The sequence below is a fragment of the Alligator sinensis genome, unplaced genomic scaffold, assembly GCF_000455745.1.
Source record: "Alligator sinensis unplaced genomic scaffold, ASM45574v1 scaffold228_1, whole genome shotgun sequence".
Lineage (NCBI taxonomy): Eukaryota > Metazoa > Chordata > Crocodylia > Alligatoridae > Alligator > Alligator sinensis.
In genome coordinates this window covers 2,300,055-2,314,896 of record NW_005842044.1, presented here as the reverse complement: position 1 = coordinate 2,314,896, position 14,842 = coordinate 2,300,055, and the positions used below count along the sequence as shown (strand labels likewise).

At 45.2% G+C, this 14,842-nt stretch overlaps 1 protein-coding gene across 1 annotated transcript in view; it reads left to right on the top strand.

The window, feature by feature from the left end:
- Nucleotides 1-9,600: 9,600 nt before the first annotated feature.
- The window catches only part of KLHDC4 (kelch domain containing 4), a 31,505-nt gene continuing 26,263 nt past the window's right edge, over nucleotides 9,601-14,842 (top strand). The window contains exons 1-3 of the mRNA XM_025203110.1: nucleotides 9,601-9,798; nucleotides 12,786-12,877; nucleotides 13,838-13,916. Of these exons, the coding sequence (XP_025058895.1) occupies nucleotides 9,700-9,798; nucleotides 12,786-12,877; nucleotides 13,838-13,916 (270 nt within the window). The 5' untranslated portion in view covers nucleotides 9,601-9,699. The remainder of the gene's footprint in view (nucleotides 9,799-12,785; nucleotides 12,878-13,837; nucleotides 13,917-14,842) is intronic.

Genomic DNA, 14,842 nt, shown 5'->3' with positions numbered 1-14,842 from the left:
TTTGAATTATATATATATATATATATAATATTTTTATTTATTTATTTATTTATTTTTTCCAAAGATTTTTGTGGAAGTCTTGCAGGACTAATCATTTCACTGGGGATACAGTTTGATGATCTGTAAAGGGATAAGCAAATATAGGAAATTGTCTTATTGCTTGCAGAACCTAATAAAACTGGCTTGAACCCATGTGTTACAACACACTAAATCCCTCAGCAATGTATTGTTTAGACTGGTAAACCTTGCTCAAACCTTTCTGACTGAAGCAGGTAAGACATTAAGTAGATAATCTTACTCTGATATCTGTCACATTGTGACCCACTAGGAAAAGTCAGAGTAATTCAGCCTTGTACATTCCTATTCACCCATGCAACAGAGGTTAGTCATTCTTAGTATAACCAAATATGATTAGTTTTATTGTCATTACTACTATTTTAATAGGGTGGCTTGCAGATCAAGTATGAAGAGATGGTCTCTATCCTAAATCATTTATAGTTTAGGAAACGATAACTTAAAGGCAGTAAACCAGAGTTTGTGCCAAGGCTGGTTCACCTTTGTCAAACTACGTGTAAGAAACATCGTAACAGGATTGACCGTAGGGTAGCTCGCCCAAGCTGTACCTTTTTTCTATGGACCAACAGGAAATAATACTGATTACTGATTATTCCTATAGCAAATGTAAAATAAGCATTCGCAACAAATTTCTGGGCAGCTGTCAATTAATTGTGAATAAGAAGGCTGTTACTGTCAGGCTAGTCTACAGCTTCCCCTGGAGCAGAGAAATAGGCTGTTTTACACTAAAATTTTGGCAAGAAGAACAAGTTTTTCCCTGAAATTTTGAAATCTTGTTGTGCCCAGCCCTAGCCCGAAGAAGATTGCTTCAGCGGAGGTTGTGCATGGGTGACATCTGAGAACAAAAAGTGCGTAAGCTGCCCGTTTCAGAACACCCTCTTTCACCAGGAACAGCCAAAATCTTCAGCACTTTAAAGGGAAGGTTCATTATGCACAACCTTTCCTGGTCAGGAAAGCAGAAGCAGAATTTCTTGCTAGGAACGACATGGCCAGCATCTTGCTTGGTAGAATTAAAGAGGTCATTCGTTTTTCCACGACTCCGTTCCTTTCCCCGTTAAATGGGTACAACACCCCCTTTTTTAAAGTACTTGGAGGTCTAGAAACGAGATCTAACACTATTGATATATTAGGAGAACCGCAAGCATTTTGAACCACTGATACATAAGTACAGCCGAAGGGGACTGTATGCACATCCCTGTTTGTGCCCAGGAGAATCCATCACCCATTTGATTTTAGTGAAATCCCTGCATTCAGCATATGAAACTCATCCCACGTTCCTCCACCCTCCGGAGATGAGGAAACGTTGCCAATTGAACACAGTCCCTTCAGGTGGTTAACTGAATAATAGGCTTCTGCGGTTATTGTGAATGTGATTGGACTTGTTTTTGGGCAGGAAGAAAGCACAGGATTAGCGCCCGGGCCCCTGCTGGAGCCTTCTCACTCCGGGGTCTCGTTCCCATGGCTTTGTACTGAGGAGTCATTAACTGTGAAGAAATTAAGTTGGGAGAACCTGGAATAATTAAAAATGAGTTTCAGAAGCCAAATAAACTCTTATGTGCTTTAGCACATCATCCTGTTTCACCACGGATTCATTCATTTTGGCCCCAGGCCTTAGTTATCTATTTCCTGGTCTTTTACTGAGGGCGGAGGGGGGAACCCCCGACCTTTGCAAGATGATGCAATGCCTCCGCATTCGTTGCACCATATTGCAAGGGCCATGCGGATGTTTCAGGGGCTCCCCGCAATGCCGATGGGAATTGCATTTGCAGCTCTTCTCTGCTGACGAGCTGACCCCTGGTGGGACAGCATGGCCATTGCAGGTTGCAGTGTCTCACTTCATCCCAATCGTGGTTGCATCAGCCAAGAAATGTGAGGAACAGAGAGAAAATGATGGTGCAGATGGGGCTTTATAGGTGCCTTTGACTGTGGTGCCCTTATGAGTAAGCACAGATTTGTTTTTCACATCCGCTTCTCAGACCACTCTCTCTTCAATCAGCTTCAAAACTAGGGTTTCTTTCTTTTTGTTTTTTAATTAGTTCACCTCTTTATTAAACCCTTATTGCTTAATGACAAAGTAGATTTGGAGACAGTGTATCAATTAGGGATGGGCCCAAGCCATGAAGTCCGAATCAGGATCTGGGGGTTTTTTCCTCCCCGTTTATTTTTCAAAACGCAAAATGCAGAGTTTTAGCTCAGCCAGTTGTAGAGATGCAGACTGGACCAGAAACTCAGCTTGACTATCATAGGTATTTGTTCGGGACCAAAAGAACCGTGCAGCTTGCTAAAGTACCCCGAGTCTCCCAAAATGATTTGTAGGGAAGCATTACGCAACTGTAGCCAGTGGTTGGGACATTCCCACAAGGCTTTGAAAAATGAGGAAACTTGGGGATTGTTTGTTGCTTTCCCAAAAGGAAGTTTGAAGTCATCCCCATGCAGTCAATAACAGGTTTTGTTTAATAAATTCTTGGCAATCGGGAAGCCAGTGCCAGACCCATGCTTTTATTTTGAAAGACGAGCCGAATCCTTAGCTTGTTTGCAGTTGAATACCAGTGTTGCAACACTTCTCCCAAACCAGCATGGTGCTGATGACTTCTGGTCTTGAAACATTTCAAGTAATGAGCCTTCCCCGCTACTCAGACATCCAGTGACCTCGAGAATGACCTTGGCATTCATATTTTTTCCAAGGTTGACGTGGAGGAAGGGAGTGAAAAGCAGAATGAGCTGGAATCAGAGGTAATAGAGGAAGAGAGAAACCAACTGCTTGCATACTTCCTTTTTCTAAGGCCCAGCTCACAAACAGCATTGGAAACTGCTAATAAAGATCCAGTACCTTTGTGCATAACAACTATTTAATACTTTTAGTATAATTATTATGTATTACACCTAGTCAAGGCTGAATTTTGCCACCAGGTTTTTAGCAGAGCCTCCCTGATGGGAAAAAATCAGAAAGACGGTACCATTTTGCCACTGGTGTCCGTGGCCGAGCCCAAAGTCCTTCAGTCTCACAGCAAGACTCTGGATCCACGGAAGTGGAGCCTCTGACAAATGCATCCTCGGTATATCAAAGCTGCAGCACGTTGCTAGACAGGGACCTTGTGAAATGTCATTACATCCGAGTAGATGTTCAGTAGCATATCTATGCTATCTGCTAATTCTTTGCTCATAGGTCCTAGTTAATATGTTCACTCAAGACTCCTTAGGACTCAGCATACAAGTCCAGACACTGGGCAAATTCGTCTGTACTTCCCTGATAAAATCTTAGTTACATCAAGAATTAATTTGGTCCAGTGGTCCTACAGTTTTGAACCGAACTCCAAACTTTGGATTGAGCCCTGAATGTCATGTACGGTGCTGGAATCTGTAATGGACCCGGAGCCATAGGTGCTAACTTTTATTTTTGCCAGGGGGGGTCCTAAGATGACAGACATGAGGAAAGTTTTATGCATTTCAGGTGACAGCCCTCTTCCCGAGGAGGACCCCACGTACTCAGCACCTCTGCCTGGAGCTAAATGATCTTTCTCTCTGAAGTTCAGATCCGCGTCTAAGTGCTGCAAGCTGGGCCAGTCTCTACGGTTGCCCTTTTGGGAAGACCATCATCGAACTCAGTGCTTCACCTTAAGGTGAACAGACACAAAGAAGCCGGTAGCAAGAACGCAGCTCTGTCCACATCCCCCAGGTTGTGAAGCACTCTCGTTTTCTCCCACGCCATCAGGCTCTGTAGGGGCCTGAGCTTTTCTAAAGGGATATGTCGGAAAAAGTCAGTAATGCAGAAGGAGAACCCTGCAAGGGCTCTTCTGCAAAATGGACCCTGACATTGGTTACAAGAAGTCGCATAAAGATTTGGGACCTAGTTTTTAAAATGATCAGACCTCCCGCAACCTCGGGAGACTCCATTTCATCCTGGCAAACTGTGACCTAACCTTAAGTTATTTATGCCTCCATCACCTCTCACTGCCATATATGTAGACATGAAGCCTTCAGCCCTTGGGAAACTCCTGTGGGACTATTGCAGCACATCTCAGCAATGCAGGCTACTATAAGCACATCAGACCTGTCCTCTATTCCCTACAGTGCGCCTGGGGATCATCAAATCAAAGTCATGGTCCTCCTTTAAGATGCTCAATGCTCTGTGTCCATGGTACATAAAAGATTTGCTGAGGCTGTGGATAGAAGAGTGTGATTCATTCACAGCTCAGCTCTTTTGGCACCACAGAAGTACAATTAGGGGAGTTGGTGCAAGAGCCAGGTTTCTTGGAGGCTGGTGCATGGAAAGACTGAATTTCCCAAGGAGCTCTAAGACTCATCACAAACCCTGCACCGAGCGCAAAGTGTATTTCTTTGATCTCGGCTTCTGTGATATAAACATACAACAATGTGTGCATGTGTAGGTGTGCATGACAAACACGCACGGCAAAGCAAAATACTCCACTTCAAACGCTCCTGCTCCTGCGGAGAAGACAGAACAAGCATGTGAGAGATATTAGTCATCTTGCCTAATGGGAGGCACGCCGCGATGATGGTGATGAGCAAGGTGTTAGAGCCTGAGTGGAGCCCTACAGAGTATTAAATCGTCTGGAGCAAGTTCAGCCTGGTTTTACAAGGGTAAGTGCGGGGAGAATTGGACTTTTCCGAACATAAAACGCTGCAGTCCGCAGTGCTCACCCATGCGCTTTTGCAAAAATTCAAGTCAACTGCTGTGTGTTGGGCTACTGGGCCAAGCTTTTCAAACACAGGGGCCAAAAGCTTGACCCCCACATCCTGATCTGTGCTTCTCGATCAAGTGAGCAGCTTTTCAAAAGTCCTGAGCACCCAGGAGATCAATAGAAATTGGGATGTCTAGAAGTCAGCTTCATTTAGATACCTATGTCAGAGTGTGGGAGTCTCGTTTTAGGCTCTTACCTTTGAAAACGTTGCCTATAGTATATTCGAAAGGAGGTGCCTCTGATTCACAGTTCAGCATTTCTAAATAAAATGTGCATCAAGACAAAAGAAAACAAAAGCAATCTAAGAGGGGGTTTTTTCTTTAAAAGGAGAATGACTTTCATTTGAAATCAGCCCGCCTGTGTTGTGATACCCCGAACCCTACTGCATTACAGAATGAAGATGAAATGCTTTGCAAGAAGCGGAGGTGGGCTAATTCATAGTTCACTAAGCTAATTGATAAAGAATTCAGAGTGGCTTCTCTAGTGACCTATGAAACACGCTTGGAAATGTTGTATTTTTCTTTAGCATGGACTAGTCCGTGCATGATAGACAATGCAGGTCTCTTTACAATGTCTGGTTTCTGACTCCCATTCTGGGAGCTGGCATGCACGGGCCCCAGACAGCAGTGTGCGAGATGTTATAACATGAAGACATATAGACAGAAAGCCTGTGTGATTGCTGAGTATTTTTTTTCCTGTTAATCAGAAGGGATTTTAAAGCTGAACTGCTAAATACCCAGGAGCTCAGTAACACTGGGCCTGGGCCACTGAAACAGCATGAACAGGGCAGCTGTCAAAAAAATGTTCACAGCAAGCAGAGACGAAAGGGCGATTGCATTCACCGTAGCAAAACCTTGTCTTAGAAACTTTTAAAGAGAAGAGGAAACTTTCTTCCTGCGTGGGAAGCAAGCGACACGCACAGTAATATATTTGGTTACTCTGCCATGAAACCAGCAGTCGTTGACTTCTAGATTAGAATAATGAATAACTCCAATGGCAACTGCATAGGGCATCTGAATAGGACTTAAAGCTTTTTTCTTCCAAAAGCATGTGTGTGTGTGTGTATGTCCAGGAAGCAGAATTACTGAGCGGAGACGCTTATCTCCTTGGTGTCACATTTTAAATATCAGTGCAATCCACAGTGCTAGGAAGTCCTTCCCATCTGACATCTGGGTCTAACGGCTCAGCTGAACTAACCCACGACCTTTTATCACGTTTGGTAGAGGAGAAGGTGTTTGCCTTTTGAAGGCAATTAAAACCAGTTAGCATTATTTGGGCCCATTTTCAGCAAAACTGGCTTTGGATGTTAAAAGGCCGTGGAAACCAGGAGTGGCCGGAGGACTTCTGCTGTCCTTGGCAAGCCAGGAAACCTGTGATGCTTTCAGTTGGGTAAATCTTTACCCAATCTTTTCTTTCCCCTAAGGCTTTCCTGCCATAAATCACCAGCATCTATGCTAGAAATTGTGCCAGCGGAAGAGTTTTTTTGCTTGCTTGCAAGTGGTCTTTTTATGTGCCGTGCGACGAGACGCTGGGAGGAGCAGGCTGCGGTACCGCGGGGAAATCCGTGTTGGTGCTGCTCATGCCGCACCTGTTCTGCAGATGAAGAAAGGCTTCGGTCTTCACGCACCTTCCCTCCTCAGTAAACTAATTTGGAAATGAATCATGCAGGGAATGGGTGGGCAGATTATAATGTGCAAAAATCTTCAGACTTCAATGCCAAAAGTTAGTTGCTTAAATCCCTGCTTTAGGCACCAAAAATTGCCCGAATAGAAGCAACTTAGTTTGAAAACTGGTTCCCATAGAGGTGGAAGAGATCTGTTGAGTTACCTTATCTACATCTGGGTGGAAGTCAGCTGGGATTTTACTTTATTGAATCCACCCCCTCCTATCCCTAAGCATCCTAGTATATCAGTCCATACTGCCATCCTAGTGCTGCACTTCTGGCTGTAGTCTTCAAACACTGCAGCAACACCATTCATAAACACAAATGTGATTTTTTAAACCACCTGGTTTGACTCTGTTCTTTGCATTTCCATCTCTGCTCCAAGTTGGATTAGATTGCAAAAGCCCTAAGGAAGCAATGCAATTGAAAGGCAAGGGAGTTTTGCTGAGATATTAAAGAAGATAAGTAAGCCTAGCTGGTGACAAATGAGTTAATAGATCTAAATGGAGGTTGTTTCAGAGTCCTTGTCTGGATTACAGACGCATTTCGGTGGAGAGGTTCACACTTCTCTCTCTCTGTTGCTTGAAAGCCATTAAAATAAAATTTCACGTTAAGGACACAGGAGGCAAATGAAAGGGCAGATGTAATGTTGGGGGGTGATGTTTTTAACCGCTGCCTATCAATCCGAACAGAACAACCCCGTGTTACTGAGTTTGCAGCGGGCCAGCTAATTGAGCTGCCTCTGCAGGTACGAGAAAGCAGCAAGCCCCTATTGGACTCTAGGTATCCAGGTTGTGGATGATATCAAATTTTAGGCAATTAAAAAAAAATGATATCTTCATATTTTCCCAAGCAAGAAACAACTTTGACCACCGGAAACCTGAGCCCCTGCCTCGGTCTGAAGTAATTTGCATCATCACAGCCTCGCAGGATTGCTGAGACCCCTACCAGCTAAGAGCTGCTGCCCAGAGGGTTTGTCCATCTATTGACCCCTCTGTAAAATCCTATGAAATATGAACTTTCATTTCTACCCAGGAGCATGTGCCAATACAGGTATCATCATTAGAGATGAGCCCTTGTTCCAGTCCTGAAATAAGCTGCTCCCTCTCTAAACCACATGCAACCTCTGTAGCCCTGCCAGACTACCGGGGCTCGGACTACAGCTCCAGACCCAGCTCTCTTGCTTTGCATAGTTACTGCTTCAAGATTGCACCATGATCATTTTATGCTGGTTTTTAAAAGTGATTCTGGGTTTTCCTCGCTATTTGGATAGTAGAAGGTACTTCTGCTATTCTTTCTAGCATGGCAGTGCAGTTGGGGGGTGTCAGTCAGGCCTCCTGCTATACCTATCTCATTCCTTCCTTCCTTGCAACAGGCTTTAGGAAGCGTTATCAAGGGGGAAAGAAGTCAAGTGTGAAAGCGCAAAAAAGGACTTATGGGAACAAGAGCTTGAGACTCGGTTTTGCTCTTCAGTGCAGTTATTGAACGCGGCCTGGACACGAAGCCTTCATGCGTGTTATGCTTTGCTTGGCCGAGGCAGCAGGATTAACCACGCTATGAACATCAAAAATAACACAGCGAAAGCTGTGGGGGACATCTGTGTATGCATGTGCGTGTCTGCCCGCACCCATCTATCAGCTGCATAGCATTAGGGGTAAGATTTGCACAACCATCGCACATCTGTCTGCCATCTGGGAGGGAAGGATGCTTGCATGAATGCTTGTGACCACATCCGTGCGTGCACTTGCCTGTGGAGCCCATGTGAGCGGGAGTGCATTTGCCGTTTGTGAGAGCGGGGCTGCGTGTACAAGGGCGGCTGCGGGGCTCCCGGACGCACGAGGCACCAGTCTCCTGATTCCAGCAAAGGTTTCTTTTGCGAGGTCGCGGCTGCATCTGGATGTGTGTTATTATAACGCGGGGGAGAGACCAGAATTGCTACCACAAAAGTTTTGGTCTGTGCAAGTCCTTGGCAGCGGCTCGTTCGAAAACCCCCTGGAATTTCTCTCTCGGCCTCTGACATCAATACAGAAATTGAGGATGGGAAATAAAGTTTTGAAAACACTTTTGCTCCCGAGAGTGCTGAAGAGCTCCTTCAGGGTTTAAATACCCTGAGATACTTTTCCTGCTTTATTTTTTTTGTTGGTTAGTTTAAAACTGCCCTAAAATATAAGGCTAAAATCCTTAAAGCCTATGGCAAAATTTCCTTAGATGAATCCAAGGACCAGGATTTCACCTATGCTTTTTCTCTTTGAGAGAACAAAAAAACAGCAATTTTCCCAGCTGGTGCAAACCAGCCCTAATTTCACAGGAGCGGATCTGCCCTACTCATTAGATCCTCAGTTTTTCTGTTCATTTTCCTGGCCTAAACACCATCCTAGCTTTATAATAACCACAGCATTTTTCAAGACAACCAGACCAACAAATACTTGGTGGGATTTGTATTATCTGCCCTCCGAGATTTTTTCCCCAGCATCATTTCTCCCTTTGCTTTTTCGTATCCAGCAAGCACTGAGATTCAGATATTGGTAGATAGTCCAAACACTGGAAGTATCCCACAGTTCCCAGGTGACATGCCTAGAAACTCAGCTTATTAACTGTATCCGTTTTTAGCTATAAAAATGATGGGTCCCATAGAAAAAAGCTGTCGCAGATCAATAGATTAGATGTCGAAAGGCCCTCGAGATCCAGGTTGTAGCCAAGACATCGCCTCTACCACGAGCCCCGATTGCTCTGGATCCTGGAGGCTTTTAAAATGGACGTCAGGGAAAAAGATAATTATTCTGTTAATTTGTTTTTTGGGTTAAAAAAAACCCTTCATTTTCTAGTTTCATAGGTGTTAGCGGCTGAACAAAAGGGAAAAAAAAAACCCTTTGCATTTAAACCCAACCTGATTTTCAAAACTAGCTGGATTGAAACCCATGCATCTTTGCAAAAATCTACAATGAACTCCCAGAAAGGTAAAAAAATAAAAATAAATAAAATAAAATAAAGCCAGCTGTCTCTTAGCTGAGAAAGGAAAGGGGGAAAAAATGCTGCAAGCTGATGTTTGACGCCAGCCACCCAGTAGATGGCAATAGCCCTGTATCTTTGCAGGGCTCAGGCTGGGATCCTGCTTTTTATTGCAGACCCAGGCAGGAAATGACCTCTTCCTCTCGGAAATGACCTTGCTTTGCATTGCCATGTGAGCTCCCCAGGAGCTGGGGGAGGGGGCAGCATTGCACAGAGGGTCCCCTGATTTGCAAAACCCAAGCTGAAAGCATGGGGAAAAAAAGCAAGAAGGAGAAGAAGGTGAAAGGGGCTGAGAAAACAGCTGCTAAGATGGAGAAAAAAGTCTCCAAGAGATCTAAGAAAGAGGAGGTAAATGAGGCTGCTGGGGCAGGGGCAGGGGATGGGGATGGTGGGGGGATCCTTCCCTGCCTGCAGCCTTTCAGGGGTTGCAGCTGTTGCTTCCTGAGCTGCACAAGGGGCTGCAAAGGGCAGGGAGGCTGCAGCCTGAATGCATGAGCTCCCCTGAGCACAGGGAGGGAGGGAGGAAGGAAGGATCTTCCTGGGTGCAATAAAAGCAGACTGAGAGTTGTTGGACATGCAGATGCTATTGTGCTTTTTTTAACAGGTAGAGCAGGGGGGATTGCAATGGGAGTATGCACCAGCTGCGAGCAAATGCACACACTTCCCAGTTTCCTAACGGGAGCAGGCAGGAGAGAAAGCAAGTGCTTTCCCCTCTCCCAAGCAGTGCGTGCTGCTGCTGCAATTGCACGCATTTTTTTAACAGGTAGAGCAGGGGGGATTGCAATGGGAGTATGCACCAGCTGCGAGCAAATGCACACACTTCCCAGTTTCCTAACGGGAGCAGGCAGGAGAGAAAGCAAGTGCTTTCCCCTCTCCCAAGCAGCGTGTGTGCTGCTGCAGTTGCACGCAAGCACCCGTGCATGCAAGCACCCATGCACACGGTGCCGCATGGCTGCTGTCTCCTGGTTCAGATCACCTAAAAGCCTTTATTTCCCCACCAGGTTTTTTAAGAGATGCCTGAAGGTTAGGGCTGTGCTCCCCATCCAGGTGGGACTCGGACCTTTTTTGTTGCATTTCATGCTGTTCTCCCCAGGGGTTTCTCTAAGGCAAAACATCCCAGACCATAATGTAGGAGTAAAATTAGGAACAGAGCCGTCATGCTTGTAACTTAGCCTGGCCGGTAATTAGAGAAAAAGTTTCTTATGAACATTAGGAGCCTGTTGCGTGCATCACCACCAGACCTGCCCCAAGGTCACGTCCTCCAGGTACCATCTGGTGCCTTGTGGTTAAGGCAATTTGTGGATGGTAAACTTTTTTTGAATAGCCTTAAAGGAAGCTGTGGGTGGAAGAGCTCATTCAGCTTTTCAAGTGAAAACCCAACCACTGCAAAGAAAGGACATTTAAATAGATGGTGGCAGGTTAATAATCTGATTTAAGAAAGTAGCTAGTTTCCTTCCTTGTGTTGCACACAGAGGACTGAAATTTGAATGAATCCTGCCAACCCAATCTGCATCTCGATGCATATGCAAAGAAAGGATATTTAAAAAGGTTAATAATCTGATTTAAGAAATTAGCCCGTTTCCTTCCTTTTGTTGCATGTGGAGGAATGAAATGTGAATGAATCCCGCCAACCCAATCTGCATCTCGTTATAGATGAACCGACTGACAAACCCCGGTTCTCCCCCTTGATCTTCTGGGCCCTTTGCGTGGGCAAGGCAGGCCATGATGAGCAGTGAATTGCAGATGTGGGGTCGCTCCTCAGCCTGTCTGCTAACTTTTTGAACTTGTCACAGCCTGGTTTAAAAAACCAGATTGTATTTCCAGGGCCTTCTGCTCTAACATACCTCTGAATGGTTAATTGTCTGTGATTTTTGCTTTTTAAGAGGTTCCCTTTGAACTGACAGACGAGCAGGGGTTCAAAGAATCGCCCCAAGCAAGAGTAACTAGGCTAGAAGAGGCTAAGTGAGAGAGACATTACAGGAGGTAGATATTATTTATGTAGTTTAAATTGCTGAAGAGCTTATCCCAATGCCAGACGTATTTGTAACTTGGCTGAACTGCAGCTAAGAAAATGACATACCTAGCTGCAAATATTTTGACATAACTAGCTGCAAATAATGCATAAAGACAGCTGCAAATATTGCATAATGTCATAACTAGCTGCAAATAATGCATAAAGACATAACTAGCTGACAATAATGCATAAAGACATACCTAGCTGCAAATATTCTGGCATAACTAGCTGCAAATATTGCATAAAGACATAACTAGCTGCAAATATTGCAGGGTCGGAGCAGTATACAAGGGGAGGAATTAATGGACCAGTCCTGCAAAAGGCGGAGTGCTCTCGTCTGATTCGGTGACGACCCTTGCTCAATGTCAAGTCTGTGAGCAGTGCTACTGAAATAATGACGCTCTCCCCATGATTAAAATAAAGCATGGGCTAGTGTGCTCACCACCTTGGAGTGGCGCGCTGCCGGACACAGGGCAAAGGAAAGCGAGAGGATGAAATGAAAATTGAACGTTAGGGAAAATATCCTGACTGATCTATCAGGCTATAGAGCGGTCACTACCATGGTCGCTAGTATGGATGCCTTGTCACTTGAGACATGCAAACTAGTGGGCATGGAAAAACTAGGAAATGCAGTGAAGGGAAGAGTTGCATTTTTTTCCACCTTGGTTGTCAATGCTTCTATTGAAAAACTCACGGAGACATTTTTGTTGCTCCCAGTGTTTGTCAAACTGATATTTTCCTATTTTCCAACAATCTGAATTTGCCCGTAGAGAGTATCTCCTTGCTCCGTGCCACTGCAGACGGGGAAAGTTTCAACCTATGGACTCAAGCGTCTTACCCAGTGATCACAAAGATAGCACAAGAGAAAGTTGGGTTAAGAATGAATGAAAAACCCCCCAGCCGTAATCAGTCCAAGCATACATGCTACTTGCCTGGGCTTCTCTGCAGAGGATGTAGGAGTGGTTTTCAGCTTTCAAATAACCTGCAGCTTTGGGGTGCATGGATTTATTTTATTTTACAAGAACTGAAGGAAAGTAAAAGCAATGTAAATTTGAAATAGCAAATGCTTTTGCCTTTCTGCTCACGCTGCCACGCTGTGGGTGCTGTCATGTTGCAGCCAACTTGGAAAATCAGCAGACTCTCCTAGCAGAGACCTGCCTCTCGTGCTGGGTGCAACATAGAGCCTGAGTGCCCCATCATTGATTGAAATGACTGTAAGCACACGTGAGAAAAGCCAAATAGTAGCTCCTGTGATCTTATACGGTCTGCAGATGACCACGCTCATCAAGAAACTCATGTCAAACTGGCTGGTTATTTCCAGGAGGATCTTGAAGCCCTGATAGCGGAGTTCCAGACATTAGATGCCAAAAAGACCCAGATCATTGAAACATCCTGCCCTCCACCCTCTCCAAGGTAAGAGATGGCATGGTTTCGGCTGTTGCTACCCAACAGGTGACAGACAATTCGTTTATTTAAAGATTTAAAGCGTGTAGTATCAGGTCCCGGTGCTCTTGTGCAGTGGTGAGGTGTATAGGATGGAGCGGCAGAGTCCGCACTCAAACCTCCTTTATATTTTCCCGTCAGCCTACCAAATAACCTGAATCCTGTCGAAGTCGGTAATTCAACTGGAAGGTTTTGGAAGGGTTGATGCCATTTAAAAATGAAGGGAAACCCTGTGATTTGGATAAAATTGCTCATTATGAGATGCATTATGGCCAGACACAGGACTGGTACCCAGATCTCACCAGGTTCTGCATTCCTGGCACTGCCACGACTCACTTAAAAGATGCTTTGACCTCTCAAGGGTGTAAGTTTTCCCCTCTGGACACAGGGGAAGGTTTCTCTTTGTCTTCCTCCCAAGGATACTGGGGGGGACAGCTAACCTGAGGTCCCAAGGGCCTGGTTACCTGTTGGATGTTGGCGGTGGTGCATGGTCTCTGCTCCTATTACAACTGGGGCACGGTTCGGTGGAAGCTTTCTGCAGATAACTTCAAATGAGACAGCCCTGTCCAAGCCATTGTTAAGTGCCATGATGAAGTTAATCTTTGCTCCTGATAAGCCAGCATTAAAATTGAAGAAGTCATGTCAGAGGCCATGTTAAATGACAGTATAATGTGCATTCTTAAAATAGGAAAAGTGTCCAATTAATCTCTCTGGATGTTTCCAAAAAGTTAATTTCTTCAGGAAGTTTTTAGCTTGGAAATAGAAAAAAGTGTCACGTGCTGATAACTGCGTGGGTGATGGAGAGAGACTTTCCTTAGGAGGGGAAAGGGCTAGCACTGGCTGAATTATGTGTCTAGACCTAGCTTTCAAGCTGTGTTTCAAATGGTTTCTTCACATGCTGACGTCTCCCCATCTCCCCCTCTCTTGCAGGTTGAATGCCTCCTTCTCTGCTCACCCCGAGAAAGACGAATTGATCCTTTTTGGAGGTGAATATTTCAATGGCCAAAAAGTAACGTATACTTCCATCTATCAATTTTCTCCCCCACCTCCCCTCTCTGTCTTTGCTATAATTTGCATGGGCTCTGTCTGGAGCAAGATTTCAAAGAAGTAGTCATAAAATATGTATTTTTCCCAGAATGAGAACAAAATAGGCTGTTAATTTCACAGTAATACTGTCTCGTGCCTGAGCTGTCGGCGGGAGATTGGAGGGCTGCAGTCCATTAAGGGGTCAGAGTGACTGCCTAAGCATCAGTATTTCAGGGCTTCCTAATTTCTGTAGGCTCGGTACAGGCTGTAGTTGCCCCTCATCCTTGGTTCCTATTGTACGATCTGTTTCCCTGATCGTTTAAAATGAGCAACTCCTATTAGCTGAACAGCTCCTGCCTGGAAATTTTGCACATAGCAATTATTTATCCAGAGCTTTTGCCTGGGAGTTTTGCACGTAGCAGTTATTAGCTGGCGTGCTGGATGCACCTCTGTGTGCTTGGGCCTGAAATCTGCCCTACGCTCTCTATGTAGTGAACTCGGTCTACTGCACTGTCATTTGCTTGGTTGCTTGTGTCCATCCTTGTCGAGCAACCGCTTCCATTGTACTCCTGATGTCTCTTTTTATGTACATCCTTGCTGGGCTCCTTTTCTCAGGCCTCTGTCCTCTCAAACATCCAGTGACCCACCACTTGGAGAAGAGGGTTGGGTCGCCCCTTGGCATCAGTAGATTGCTCCAGAGACTGACATCCGGAGGCAGGCTCCCCACCTCCTGGGTCCCTTGATAGGGGGTGGGGGCTCACTGCAGCCTGGGGTAGCAGGAGAATAGAAATGACATTTATTTGCACAGGACATGACAAGCCTGAAGCCCAGGACAGTCTCTGGAGCACTGATTGCCCAGCATCAGAGCCATACTATGCATCTTTTTTCCACCTAGTGGAGAAGGGCTGT